The 15,611-nt window shown below is 33.8% G+C and overlaps 1 protein-coding gene across 2 annotated transcripts; it reads left to right on the top strand.

The window, feature by feature from the left end:
- The first annotated feature begins 13,244 nt into the window (after positions 1 to 13,244).
- Positions 13,245 to 14,995, top strand: LOC107869650 (gibberellin-regulated protein 9). 2 transcript variants are annotated; one of them, XM_016716150.2, is made up of 4 exons: positions 13,280 to 13,550; positions 13,634 to 13,684; positions 14,027 to 14,084; positions 14,546 to 14,995. In XM_016716150.2, the coding sequence occupies exons 1-4, from the start codon at positions 13,506 to 13,508 to the stop codon at positions 14,725 to 14,727; spliced, it is 336 nt and encodes a 111-aa protein (XP_016571636.1). In that variant the 5' UTR covers positions 13,280 to 13,505; the 3' UTR covers positions 14,728 to 14,995. The 2 variants fall into 2 exon arrangements, with proteins under 2 accessions (XP_016571637.1, XP_016571636.1); XM_016716151.2 differs by lacking the exon at positions 13,634 to 13,684 and having other exon boundaries at positions 13,245 to 13,550.
- The last annotated feature ends 616 nt before the right edge of the window (positions 14,996 to 15,611 follow it).

Here is a 15,611-nt window from a genome sequence, read left to right as displayed (position 1 = left end):
TTTATTATTTCAGTTCAGTTTTGCTAGACGGAGTTAGTAGGAGAGAGGTTTCTTCAACTCCTTACTCAGACAGTATTTTAAAGCTTTCAGATTTAGTTCAGATTTGATTCAGACTTCAGTTATTTTTGGGTATTTTCCACCCATATGGATATTACATTTGTCAAATATTTTATTCAGTTGAATCTTATGGCCTATTATTCATGTCTTTCCGCATGATTACATCATATATTGCAGTGTACAAGTACATATATCAGTCATGGGTTAGTTTGTGGTCCTTTGGGGTCTTAAGCACCGTGTAGCATTTCGGTTCAGAAAATCGGGATGTTACAAAAATACTTTCTTAGAATTGAATTAGTCAGATCCAAAGAAGGTATTCTAATGAATCAGAGAAAGTACTCTCTTGAACTAATATCTGAGTTGGGACTAGCAGGATCAAAACCTATTGCTACCCCTATAAACACAAATATCAAACTGACTACAAAAGAATATGATGAACACTCAGGTTGTGATACAGGAAAGGATCCACTACTAACTGATGCAAAATCTTATGAAAAATTGATAGGGAAACTCTTGTACCTAACAGTAACTAGGCCTGACATTACTTACTGTGTTCAAACATTAAGTCAGTACCTGTAATAGCCTAATAAATCTCATATGGAATTAGCTTTGAGAGTTGTAAAGTACATCAAATCTGAACCTGGACAAGGTATTCTTATATCTAGCAAACCTATACAGAAAGTGATTGTATACTGTGATGCTGATTGGGCAGCTTATGCTCACACAAGAAGGTCAGTCATAGGGTCCCTAATCAAACTAGGAAACTCTTTGGTGTCCTGGAAATCCAACAAACAAACTACTATATCCATAAGTTCTGCTGAAGAAAAATATAGAAGCCTAGCCTCTATTGTGTCTGAGCTCACTTTGCTACTTGGATTACTAATAGAATTAGATATCAAAGTTGATCTACCTGTTGATGTATTCAGTGATAATAAATCAGCATTATAAATTACTACAAACCCAGTGTTTCATGAGGGAACAACACATATAGAGATTGATTGTCACTTCATTAGAGAAAAGATCCAACAAGGCAAAGTCAAGGGTCAATACATATCCACTACCGACCTGCCTGCTGATCTTCTTACAAAGGGGTTGTTTAAAGCACAACATCAGTATCTCAACTCCAAGGTAGGAGTCCTGAACATAATCAGAGCACCTAACTTGAGGGGGAGTGTTGATGGAAGAAATGTTACTTAGCTATTCTTACTTTACATGTACCACTTGCATTAGTGTTGTTAGGAAAGTTCCAGAAGTTAGTTATGTTAGTTAAGAAGGTAGTTAGGAATATCTAAGTTAGTTAACTATTAACTAACTACCAAGTCTATAAATAGGAACACTATCTCATTCGTGTAAATAGATCATTATGATTCAATAAGAAGTAACTTCTCTTGATCCTAGCTTCTTCATCTTCTTTCTCTAAATTCTGTAAGTTCATCACTGATGAACTAATTCAGTTCAATTATATTTGCATTCCAAGTTCACCTTCCAATGGATAATTATATATAACCATGGATGCAAAGTTTGTCTTAAGTTATAAGGGATTAGGGACCATCAATGAGGGAGTTTACATTATAAAGTATTAAGATAACTAATAGTATCATTTTTAATAGGATTTTAAGACGAATGATTATTATTCTATCAGTTTTATTTTCTTCAATATGTCCGAATCAAAAAGAAGTTATACCGACTATGGTGAATGGTTATGAAAATAAATAAACATCATGAAGAAAAGACTCGTTATTATGTTCGATTTTCATTTTCTCTTTTATAATTTTTCGTTGCAAACAATAAATCAAAAAAATGAATTACAAAAGAAAAAAGTTTCTGCCCACAAAGATGTATCACGTAATCTAACTTATGCTTAATCTCTAATAAAAGAAACTGATACATGTGGCCATACATAGCTACTTTTCAAACTGTTGCCTCTTTGTTGTGCTATACTCCTAATGCAAATAGCTCTTGATTCTAATAACAAAGAAATTAAGAAACAAATTAAATGAGAGAAATTAACATAGGATGTTTACCAAAAATCCTATGTTTGATAGTTGTTAATTCTATATATACTAATGTAGAACATTAACTTAAATATATTTCCACAAGGAAAAATGAACCAAAAAAATATTTCTAACAAAAAGTAAAAGAAAAAAGGAATATAGAATAGAGAAATTGGAAGAAACAACGGCAGGCGACAACACTAATTTCGGCTTCTTCAACTCCAAATTTGCTAGTTTTTTATCGGATGTCCCATAAGGACCGTTAGAGATTTGCTAGTGTAGTAACTTTTTTCTTGTTTTTCGTACACTTTCTTTTCTATTCTACTCTTACCTTATTATTCTTCCGTTTCCCCTTCATTAAATTCTCCCTTCACTATGAAATATTCTCTCCGTTCAAATCACAAAATAGAGTTTTCCTTGCTCTCGTCCTAATTTGATATGAATTTCACAAATAGATTGATACTTTTTTCACATAATTCTTCTTGATGTTGACACTCATCACTTTTCCTCTAAAATGCTGAATGAAAATAAATTCTTTTCTCTGTTTGTATCTCTTTGTTTGAAAAATTCTATTGTAACATCATCTCATGAAGCCTTAATTTTATCTTGAAAAAAAATATTTTGTCCCAAGACCTTTTTCATTGTACGCAAAATATATCTTCAAAACAAGTAAGATAGTCTCTTAGTTTTCTTACAGAAATCACTCAGAAAGCCCATTGTTGTTGGTTATACATATACTCTCACCCTTCTATTTTATATAATAATGATGAATAAACTGTTATGGAAAATGAAAGGCTTTTGGCCATTTCATCTTTCATATACATAAACGTGCATCCCTATTTAATGAATATTTTAATTAGACATGACTCCTTAGTGATTTCATCTCTCATTATTTAATTCTCAGTTGTAACTTATAATATCTCATTTAAATTCATTAATATTCTTAATTACCAAATAAGTGAGATTATAGAGATGACTTTTTAATAAAAATAATTGAGAAAAATGAAAAAAAAGAGCCAAAAATTTGAGAAAAAAAAAATAGGAATGGAGGTCTTAGAAGTGTGCCACATCAGCATGCTTCTAAGTCTCCTTTATATATATATATATATATATATATATATATATATATATATATATATTTTGCCACCATTTGTTTTGAGATTCATGTATCTTCCATTCTTTATTCCACCATTATCCTTCACTTTATGGGTTGTAACTCTTGTAATCATTGTAAACTCTAGTCTATTAATCTTTCCATTTATTCTTCTTACACATTGCATGGAAGATTTCATACCTATAAATAGAGGTGGTCTTGCATGCTTTTGAAATATACAAGTTATTATAGAGTTCACAAAAAAGTTAGTAAAAAAAAGAGTTTGCTAGTTGAAGGGATGTGTTCTTTTTGTGGAGCTTTGAACTCAACTCTTGTCCTGAGTTGTTGTGAGAAGGCTGTTGTATCTTGGAGGGGACAAGTCAAAAAGATTACTGTTGGACCGGTGAAATATTTTCTTCAGTAGGTTTGAATCTCCTTAAAGAGAGTGAGATATCCATGCCTCAGCCGAAGAAGAAGATAGCCATTTATATTTTCTTCATTTGTAATTTTTCAGTTGTATTTTTACTCTAATTTCACCAACATATTTAACATGAAACAATGAGAATGAATAGAAATAGGATGATGAGTTTTTGTGGCGGTGGAGGGGGATTATAGTGTGGGGTGGTGAAGGTGAGGGGCTGGTGAGTGGTGGGGGTGGGGGTGGGTATAGTAGGTCGGGGGCAGGTGGGGGTGGCATTTGAGGATATTTTTCAGAAATTTTAACACAACGAACATGTGAAAATAGAAAAATATTTTTCCTTCGTACTGAACACATCCTCAATATTTATTAGAAAGTATGTGGGTTAAATATTGTATACTTCAAGTATCATTGTGCTGTTGCAATTCTCATTTAGATAGTATTTTTTGTAAAGATATTTTGTTTTTTCGCAAGTCTTATATGTGTTCCTTCAATTACTCAGTTAATTGAATCAAGGTGAATGATCATACTGTTTCACTGGGATTTACAAATAACATGGGTGATTGGAAACTTGAATTTATTAAAGGGTGACCTCATACTTTCAACTTACACAATATTGTAATCTTTAGCTTTGTTCCGCTGATACAGGAACAATGCAGTAAGCATAACAACAACAATTTTGTTCCATTTGAAATATACAGTGACTCGCAAGAGGTAATTAACTTGGAAAAAGAAGTTCAATTTATAACTTAATTTTATGTGAATGCAGGTTGAAGATGAGGCGGCCTGTAGACGCTATACCTAGCCTGTTAGCCACAACATCAAGGAACATAAAAGGGTAGGCGACGTATTATTGAAAATAGGAGTGAAGGCAAAAGTTTTTTAGTTGTGTAATCACATGGCGACTCCTCCTTTAATTTGTTTACAGCAAATACACCTGTATATATGACAAATAAATTAGGAACTAGTCAGTTGAAATCTTAAGCCTAATAGTAGCTCCCAAGAATATTTATTCTATCTAAGGATGCTAAAGGATCTTTCAGAATGAATAAACTACAATTGCCGAGCTTCAGAAGAAGAGTGAAGAATAACTGGAATTGGTGCTATTATCCTCCCTGAACATTTTATTTCTATTTTGTACAATTAACGTCTTAGTTGGCTGCTGTGTTATTTTTGCTAATGTTGCAGATTTCTCGGGATGTAGTTGATAATTATCTTTAATATGATTGTTTATTTTCTCCCCTAAGATGCAAAATAAGGCTAGGTTTCAAAGTCCCCTTCAAGATGTATTTTGCTTTTGATTTATTTACGCGGTATGGGTCTTGCAGACTTCCTCATCACCACAAGAGTAAAAAACTTGGGTGAACTATTTTCGGTAAAAATGAAAAAAAAAACGCAATGCATTATTTTGATGATGCATATTAGCTATTAAAATGCATGTTTCCTTCTTTTACCACAAAAAGACTTGCATCGTCGTCATTCACTTATGATGTTACAATATACTATTTTCTGAAAGTTTATTTTGAGCTATTCCATCAACTGATGTAAAGGAAAGTAAATCATTTGAAGTTGACAAAATAATGTGTTCGTTGTTGTGACAACGACATAGTATCGAAACATTTCATGAATACAAAGGAAGCTAGAGAAATTTTAAGTTGGGAACAAATAGACCAACTAACCCAATACCAAACTTGGTATAGTGGTCACTTATGATAGTTTAATTTACTAATGTTGGAAAGTCTGGAGTCACATTACAAGTGTGATCATTATGTATGCACTATTACATTGGTTCACTGTGTGCACAAAAATTGGCTATTAGTGCGCGTGAGTTGACTAGTGCACGTGAGTTTATTAGTTTGTTAGATGGTTGATGAGCTGTGTGATGAGCTGGAAGGTTAAGTGTGTAGTGTAGTAAAATGATTCTAGAATAGAAGGTTCTAGAAGATATATCTCTATATATAGGTGCAAGTTGTAATAACAATGTGATTTAGCAATTAACAGAATTTCTTTCTTTCTTCATCTTTGGTTAATGCAGCTTGGTAAAAAAATCTTTGTAACAGTTGTTTGGTAGAAGTTCACATAGTATCAGAGCTCCAGTTTGATTATGGAGTACAAGAAACAATCTATGGTGTTTAGATCAATCTTTATTTTGGTAGAGTTTTTCGATCTTTGCAGTTGACTCTACTTGAATCACAAATTTTGCTTGAAATTCTGAATTGTTGTAGTGGATCTGTCTCTATTTTTTAGAAAGTTATTAGTAGTTCTTTTGATCCCTACATCCAATAGATTAGTTGCTGAAGAGTGAAGAATGGCACCTAAGATAGATTCCAGTGATCCTTTATTCGTAGGCACATCTGATGTGTCTGGATATACCTTGATTCTAGTCAAGCTTGTTGTCTCTGAAAATTATTATTATTATGTGTGAAGTAGATCTATGAGGATTGTTCTATTAGGAAAAAGAAAATTTAGATTTGTAACTAGCGTGTGCAGCAAAGAGATGTATAGAGAAGAGTTGCATGAACAATGGGAAACTTGTAATGCCATGGTGCTGTCATGGCTAATGGTTTCAGTAAGTTCTGAGTTGTTGACTGGGATCGTGTATGCCACAAGTGCATGAGAAGTTTGGAAAGATCTGAAGGAAATGTTTGATAAGGTGAATAGAATGAGATTACACCAACTACATAGAGAAATCAATACACTAATGGAAGGTACTGATTCAGTAGCTGCTTACTTTACTAAACTGAAAGGTTTATGGAATGAGTATGATGTTGTAATCCCGGCTTCCTCATATGATTTTACAAGATCTAAGGATTATGTGGATCACCTTGCCCAAATGAGGTTGTTACAACTTCTGGGAGGATTGAATTATTCATATGAACAAGCAAGGAGACAAATTTCACTAAAAGGAGTTACACCTTCCCTCAATCAAGCAGATGCTATCATAACTGAAGATGAGTTGCAACAACTTGCTTGCTCTTCTATCACAATTGAGAAATTAGATCCTACTGCAATGCAGGTGCATAGAGGTTTAGAAGTAAGCCACAAAAATCAAAATTACAAGAAAAAGAAATGTGACTATTGTTACCTCACTGGACACATAAGAGAGAATTATTATAAGCTGATTGGATACCCTACTGACTGGAAATTGAGGGAAAACATGAGTTACAATAATAGAGGTTCTCATGCCACACAATTCAGTAAATGGATATGGAAGTCAGGACACTGGAAGATTCAATGTCACTAGGCATCCTAGGAACCAATATGCAAGCCAAGTTAATACTCAGTTTTCATCTAGTACTTTCAATGGACAAGGTATTGGTGGAGATGCAGATCAAAATGCTTCAACTAGTCAAGTTGGTCAAAAGAAAATCAATAATGCAATGCTGGTAAAAGGTCAAGCCTTTATTGATGGGGAGTACAAATAGATTGTGGAACTTCTAAATAGGGATCAATAGGAGATAAAACATGCTAACATGTCAGGTATAACTACCTGTTTATTTTCTCACAATGAGCAACAAGAATGGGTAGTTACCTCTAGTACTACTCACCACATTGTATCAAACAATAATATATTTTATAAAAAGAGTAAAATAGCTAGAGCAGGAGGGGGAAAGGTGAATTTACCAAATAGAGCCAGGGCTGATATATATCACAGTGGAGAAGCTCTAGTTCTGTAAAATAATATCGTAAAGGATGTGCTATTTGTTCCCAACTTTAAGCTGAATTTGCTATCAGTGTCAAAGGTTACTAAACAACTGTCTTGTTTTGTATCCTTTTACCCTAATTTTTGTATATTTCAGGATCTTTACAATAGCAGGGTGAGGGAGATTGGTAAAGAAAAAGAAGAATTATACATTCTTTAAGGTGTACATAGAAGGAAGAATATTTTTGAGGATAAAAAGAAGCCAGTAGGAGGCATGATGAGGTATGGCAGTAACCTATGTCATAAGAGACTTGGACATACATCCACGCAAGTGCTAAAGTCACTAGACTTGTTGACTCCTTGTAAGGATTCTGAACTACTAAATAAATGTCATGTATGTCATCTAGACAAACAGACTAGATTCCTTTTTCCTGATAGTGAAACTACGTCTATCATGTGTTTTGATATTATACATATGAATTTGTGGGGACCCTATAAAACACCTACTTTCAATAAAAAAGTTCTACTTCTTAACTATTATGGATGATTGTAGTAGGTATACATACATACATTTGTTGTAACTTAAGTCTAAGACCATTGTTGCTCTCAAAAACTTTATATTAATGGTTAAAAATTTAGTTCAGATTTAATGTGGGGGTCATAAGAACTTATAATGGTACTGGGTTCTTTAACACTTAGTGTAGTGATTAGTTCAAAACCTTAGGTGTATTGCATCAAAGCAGTTGTCCTTATACATCACAACATAATGGTGTAGTGGAAAGGAAACACAAGCAAATCCTAAACATAGCCAGAGCTATTAGGTTTTAGTTATAAATACCTATTAGATATTGGGGTCTAGCTATTCAGGATTTTGTCTACCTGATGAATAAACTACCTTCATCTTCCATTAGTAGTAGGAGTCAATATGAGATATTCTTCTCTAAAGTACCTTCCTTATCACATCGAGGGTACTGGCTTTTTTATGCTATGCCTCCATATTGCCTAAAGGTGATAAGTTCTCTGAGAGGGCCAAAGCTGCAGTGTTGATAGGATATTAAAACACACAGAAGGGATACTTATTACTGGATATGAACTAGAACAAGTTTTTTGTCAGAAGAGATGTTACTTTTTAGGAAGATGTTTTTCCTTTTACTGAAGCTGAAGGGAAGAATAAATCCATGGATTTTTTCAAGTCATATACAGAAGATGGAGGTGGTGATGAAGAGTCAGTGGATTTAGCATATACAACTGATGATCTAACATTAGTTGTAGGTGAATTACCTCAAAGTATTTTAGTGCCTGATCCATTAGTAGATGTAGAAGATCAGTTGATTGTTCAACCTGATGAGTCAGCTCCAGCATACACAGACAATGAAAAATCTATCACTTATAGAAGAACATCAAGGGTGGCTAAAGAACCTATTTGGATGAAATATTACTCTACCTGGGAAGAGAAAGGGTACAAGATATCCAATATCAAATTATTTGTCCTATAAGAATGCTACATCTAATTTTTAATGCTATATGAGTAGTTTTTTAGACTTGATTAAGCCTCAGTACTTTAATCAATCCACCAAAGATGATAGATGGATAGAAGCCATAAAGTTAGAAATTAAAGAACTTGAGGATAACAACACACGAGAAGTAGTTAAGTTACCTACTGGAAAAAAACAATTGGCTCAAAACGGGTATACAAGATCAAATATAACGCGAATGGGGATGTTGGGAGATTCAAAGCAAGACTGGTAGCTAAAAGTTACAGTCAACAGGACAGATTAGACTATCATGACACTTTTTCACCAGTGGCAAAGATGGTGATTGTCAGATATGTTATTACACTAGCTGTATCAAGAGAATGGTACCTGTATAAAATAGATGTGTATAATGCTTTTCTATAAAGAGACTTAGATGAAGAAGTGTAAATGCAATTACCTGAAGGCTTCCACCAAAAAGAGCATAATAAGGTCTGTAAATTGCTTAAATCCTTATATGGGCCAAAACAAGCTTTTAGACAGTAGAATATTAAGCTAACTATAGCTCTCACAAGTGCATGATTCACTCAAAGTATCTATGATTACTCATTGTTTAGATGAAAGAAAGCAAAAGGAATAGTGATAGTCCTAGTATGTGTGGATGATCTGCTAATCACTGGAGATATAAGAGTATTATTTGTGCAGCCAAAAAGTATTACACAAATAGTTTAAGATTAAAGACTTAGAAGAGCTCAAATATTTTCTAGGAATTAAAGTTTTAAGTTCATTACAGGGAGTCATTTTGAATCAAAGAAAATACCTGTTGGAGCTGATCTCAGAAGTTACCTTGGTTGGTACAAAGCCAACATCTACACCTCTAGAATTCAATGCTAAGCTAACATCAGTAGAGTATGATGACGTTACAGTGGGTACAAGTGATGCTGTTGTAAGAGATGAATCTTATTATTAAAGAGTGGTGGGAAAACTTATATATGCCACTATAACTAAACCAGACATTAGCTATGTTGTTCAAACATTGAGTCAATTCATGCAGAGGCCAAAGAGGTCTCACCTAGAAGCAGCTTACAAGGTGATCAGAAACTTAAAATATTTATTAGGTCAAGGAATCTGGTTGAAGAATCAAACTAATGACAGTTTAATTTGTTGGTGTAACTCAGATTGGGCTGCTTGTCCCAACACTAGGAGATCATGACTGGATATGTGGTGCAATTTGGTGGTTCCTTAATATATTGAAAGTCTAAGAAACAACACACAGTGTTTAGAAGCTCAGCTGAAGCTGAGTACACAAGCATGGTTTCAGCTATAGCTGAACTCACCTAGCTAGAAGGGTTATTTGCTGAATTTAATGTGATGATTCCCAAACCTATTACAGTGTTCAGTGATAGTAAGTATGTCATACAGTTAGCAACAAATCCAATCTTCCATGAGAGAACAAAGCATATAGAGATTGATTGTCATTTTATCAAAGACAAGATCAAGAACGGTTTAGTGCAGACTCTGCATGTCTCTTCACAGCATCAGGTGGCTGGCATATCGACTAAAAACCATGGCAATGACCAACATTCTATACTTGTAAGAAAGCTTGGTATGCTTAATATTTTGCACCCTTCAGCTTGAGGGGGGGTGTTGATTAGTCTGGAGTTATACTATAAGTGTGATCATTATGTAAGTGCTATTACATTGGTCCACTGTTGTGCACAACTGACTAGTGCACGTGAGTTTATTAGTTTGTTAGGTGGTTGATGAGCTGTGTGATGAGTTGGAAGGTTAAGTGTGTAGTGTAGTATGAAGATTCTAGAATAGAAGGTTCTAGAAGATATATCTCTATATATAGGTGCAAGTTGTAATAACAATGTGATTTAGCAGTTAATAAAATTTCCTCCTTTCTTCTTCATCTCTGGTTAATGCAGCTTGGTAAAACAAGCTTTGTAATGGTTGCTTGGTAAAAGTTCACACAAGAAAGAGGAGAAATACCCGATCTAAGCAAAACAGTCCATGATAGAACAAGATGCCATGGCCCATGCAACATGGATCCAAACAGTGACGCGGCTACGTAAATAAATGATGGTAAATTATACATCGTTCGTTCAAAAAATATACACAATAAATAGGCCAAAAATTATATTTTATATTTATATATAATAAATCTTGAACACTGGTGAATTTTCCTAGTGCTGTCGCCATTACTGACCCAAATCAACCTTACATATAGCATGGAGCTCAAAATCGCTGGATGAAGGTATCCATGTTGTTATTTTAGGTTTAGCGCAAGCTCCAAATGACCTTCTTGATGATCATGCATAAATTGAGACAAACTGTGCACAGGATAATAAATGTAGGAATAAGCTATCATGAGATAAATAATTCATCCAACCATACAATATATGTACAAAAATTAGTTATAGTTAAGTTGGATAAGTATTTCAAATTAAAACCCACTCTCTCGATCAAATCAGAATTCATAACATTTAAATTTCGAATCTATTCATACATATTTGATGAGTTGCCTAGCCTTGGAGGAACTTCGTGATTGGGCCAGTTAGAGCTTTTATATCTCTATAAAAAATACAGGTGAAATTCATGCATGTCTTTTTGACATAACTTAGAGCAACTGTACCATCCAAAGCTTGCACGTGAGTTCTTGGATTTTGGTTTTCTGTCCACCAAGTAGCAGTGAACTGAAAAAATTGTACAGTAACAGTTTCTATTGCACAAGAAAACTTATATGGGCATGGGGTCATACGTCAAACTCTTTTTGTTTGGTTAACCATGTGTTAGACGCTTTAATTATTTACTCTTTGGCCCTACTATTTTGACTTGAGAATTGAAAAATGAGTATTTAATGGAATTATGTGGAAGTAGGAACTATGAGTGTACTTGATATTCTTTTAATCACAAGGTTTAATATTCAATATTGCATCTACAGACTACAACTTATCGTCTTTTTGGAAATTGAAAGCTCCGCCACCTCCAATTCATGCTAAATAGATTTTATTTGACACTACGATGCTGCTTATAATTTGGGAGGTCGAGTTAAATGAAACACATTATATAAGCATCCCAATAGTAAGAAGTAACATGCATGAATAATTATAACAAAGAAATTCAAATTAAAACATTCCACTTGGATTCAAAACAATTTTTGGATAACTTTTGCCACTTCACTAGAAACATCCGTTATGTTAAGGATTACAAATTTTATAAATATATATATATATATATATATATCTTACTCCATTTGTACAATATACTTTGCCGATGGGGGTTCAATTGGCCCCTCAATTTCATTGTAGGAACTAACTATCTCTTCCGTATTAATGCAATAGCAAATATATAAACTTCCTTTAAAAATTTGGTATTTTTCCTTCCCTTTTTCCGTTGTCGTTGTCGTTAATTTTTATGCTTTGCATACTGACTTCTCTTTTTCCACAACTTGTGAGATTGTCGTTATGGAGGACAGATATATATACTATATCTATATGCATATAAAAGAATAATGGCATTACATGACAAATAGCCAGCCAAGCAATTGTTACTAAACAACAAAGAGTAGTGCATGCACATTAAATTTCCATGTTCTTTTCTTGATATATAATAATGCGTTAACTGGCAAACTGTCTACTTTCCTTTCTCTTTCCCAGCTAGCTACATGCCTCCTCATTCACAAAAGGGGATGTCACCGCCGAGGTATTGTCCGTTTTAGCCCGACCTTTCTGTGCCCACCTCAAAATATTTGGTCCCTTGTTCCCCTGGATTATTGTAACTCAAAAGGTGTGGGAAAAATTCACAACCACTACATTTATATGTGATAATAAAAAATAAGCATTGTCATGAGTTTCAACTTTCATAGGTAAAACTCTATAGACATAGTTGCACCTAACCTATGATTAAGAAGTTGTCATATGGAGTTCTAAATTACAGAAATGGAATTACAACACATAATCATGTAATTTCATCTGCTAAATTTGAAACTTCATGACAGTGGCTACTTATTAACAACATGGCCAAAAGTTGTCGGTGGGTGCTATTTCAATAAAAGACGTCTCAACGATCGAGTGCTGAACTCACCATTATGCGATTACTACTAACTTTTCTCTTCCATTACAGTGTGGATTTGCCCTAAGGCAATTTTCACTAATAAACACCATTTCGCATTCAATCACTAGTCGTTCGTGTGATCGGGGGTGAAATATAGATTTAAAAAATAATCTATCTCTAACCAATATGTTGTTAAGTCATAAAGTCTAAAACCCATAAACTTAGCTTGTGTTTGGCAATAAAATTTGGAGTAGATTTTGAAAATTTATATGTTAAGACCATGAATTTGAAATTTAATCATAAAACATCAATTTTTTTCAAGTAAATGCAGAACACAATTTCAATTTCAAAAATCACAACTTCAAAACTCACAATTTTAAATTTCAATTTCAAAATTTATATCAAACGGGAGCTTAAAGTCCTTGATTCGCGTCCTGAGGGCTCAAGTATTGTCTGTTATTGCTCTTTTGTTAAGGGGACCATTTATTTTCTATATGTCTAGCAAAGGAATCAAAAGCTGTGTAGCTCACACTAAAGCTAAAATTTATTATTAAAGTGATAGAAACTTCCAAACGAGAGTTCAAAAATTGATGAAAAAAGTTTTCCAAAAATAAAGAGCACTCAACTCAAAGCCTGTGATATTGTTGTAAAGATATCTTCATGTGATCAATTTTCAAAAGGCTCAATAAATGCCTTGCCCAATTGCACTTGAATATGCCTATATAAAAGGTCTGGCCCTTCTCACTTCACATCCATTCTACAACAAAACATGAAGATCTTCACGTTGTTTCTCATTGCCATCCTCCTCATACAGGTAACTAATTTTCTGTTTAATAAACACATAAATAGTGTTTAATTACTTTTCAATAGTTTTCTAAACATAAATTCTAATTTTAGGTTTTCGCGGAGGCTGTTTTCTTTAACAATGACGAAGATACTGCTGCACAGGAATTATTCATATAATAAAATTATTACCCTTAGTCCATCAAAAGTATCAACTAGTAAATAACTCGCAAAACCGTAACATAATAAAGAAAGGAAAATTGTTATTTTGAGTCAAGCGTGTCGCACAGGGCTTGCCTAGTGCGGTTTACAGTCCTTTTATGGTTTGCAATCTATTACACAGTGGGGGTTTACCCAGTGCGCACAAAGTACTCACCACAGAGTGCTCACCCGAAAGACAGAGACTGTCGCAGAGGGTGTAGCAGCGGTTATCCTAGGGTTTAAAAAAAAAATGAAAATTGTTATATTAAGCAAAAGTTTTGATATGTAACATTTTGTCTTACGCAGATAGAGGCAGACAATGAAGGAGCTCTTCACAAAAAAATTCACCCAACTAAGAGGATCCGTACGTTCTACTAAATTTTCCAACATGAACTAATTTATTTAAAATTTTTGTTTTTCATCTTAATCCTATAGATAAGATATAACGGCATGTACTTGGGCCCTAGTTACATATGATCAAAAACTTTACGTAGACCAAGGAATTATGGGATTTAATTGGTTCAGCTGAACCCATAACTTTTAGTGTGTACCAAGGATATGAATGTGTGTATATACAGGCAGTCGTATGTTTGTGTGTGTGGGTGTGTGTGGGTGTGAGAGAGAGAGAAAACCTTGCGAAGTATTAGTAGTAGAAATATTTAAGTAGTATAACTATTTAAGTGTACTTTTGATTCAATAATTTCTAAGGGCTCAGAATCTAGAATCCATTAAGTTATTACATGGAACAATTTTACTTGGCTACAAATATATAACTTTCGAGCAGTATGTGACATACTAAACAGTATTTTGAATCGAACTTTACAGACTGTGGGTATGCATGTGCAAGGAGATGCAAGAAGTCGTCAAGAAAGAAGGTGTGCACAAGGGCATGCAAGACATGTTGTGCAAGATGCAAGTGTGTTCCACCAGGCACTTACGGAAACAAGGAAGCTTGCCCCTGCTATGCTAGGCTTAAGACTCATGGCAACAGGCCTAAGTGCCCTTAATATGTAGTAATTTCTTTATTGACTAAGAAGAATGCATACTTTTTACTAAATAAATGCTTAGATTTTATTTAACTTCTCTTTTTTCTATTTTAGTTCTGGGGGGCTGTGTTTGGGGGTCAGAGGGAATAAAATGAGAGATATTGCTCATGAGTGTACAGAGTGTGCTTTTGAATATTCGATTATGTTATGACTCATTTTTTTGTCAGATAAATACATATACATATATTATGTGTGTATTCTGGGGAATAAAGTTATTGAAGCTTTTTAATTCCTTTCCTTTTATATCTAGATTACTATCTTTATACCTTTCTTGATACGCTTATCTTAAATTGTGAAAAGGAAAGAACAAAAGTTTCTTTATTGACAAATAGGTCAACATTTGTTTAGCATATGAAAGACTTTTATGGATCACACATTGAGGTGAATAGTATTCTCTGGTTTTTCCTTAAAAATCAAGTGGCGCGGTGTAAAAAAATAGTCAAATATATTACTTTTCGACTTAAATGACTTTTATATGAAACAACAAAAAATGAAGATTTTTGTTAATATGAGAAAGTTCAGTGATCATTTAAACAATGAACACCATATTAAAAGTTTCTATACTGAGTAGTCTTTTTTTTTTTAATCGTACCAGGATAAGGCCCATATTATATTATATCAAAAAGAACAAGGTCTGTTACAATAACCTGGGTCAAGTCCAAACTTGGATTGACCTGGGTCCAATATAAACATTAGACAAAAGACCTACACTAGGTTAAATTAGGAAAGTAGTTCAACTCTCCCTCTTGTTCTTTCTCTGTCTTCATTGGCATCATCAACTCTCCGACCTCATGTGCCGCCATTGGCCTCACCGTTTCCATCATCATCTTTATGTTCCTTTAAAG

Source organism: Capsicum annuum, chromosome 4, assembly GCF_002878395.1.
Source record: "Capsicum annuum cultivar UCD-10X-F1 chromosome 4, UCD10Xv1.1, whole genome shotgun sequence".
Classification (NCBI taxonomy): Eukaryota; Viridiplantae; Streptophyta; class Magnoliopsida; order Solanales; family Solanaceae; genus Capsicum; species Capsicum annuum.
The sequence above is the reverse complement of the archived record's forward strand: the minus strand, read 5'-3'. Positions and strand labels throughout refer to the sequence as shown.

Excerpts from the sequence above, each read along its gene's own strand:
- LOC107869650 (XM_016716150.2), top strand. The coding sequence starts at position 13,506 with ATGAAGATCTTCACGTTGTTTCTCATTGCCATCCTCCTCATACAG. Across the intron at positions 13,551-13,633 it reads TTGCCATCCTCCTCATACAG|GTTTTCGCGGAGGCTGTTTT; the intron begins GTAACTAATTTT and ends TTCTAATTTTAG. Across the intron at positions 13,685-14,026 it reads ACGAAGATACTGCTGCACAG|ATAGAGGCAGACAATGAAGG; the intron begins GAATTATTCATA and ends TGTCTTACGCAG.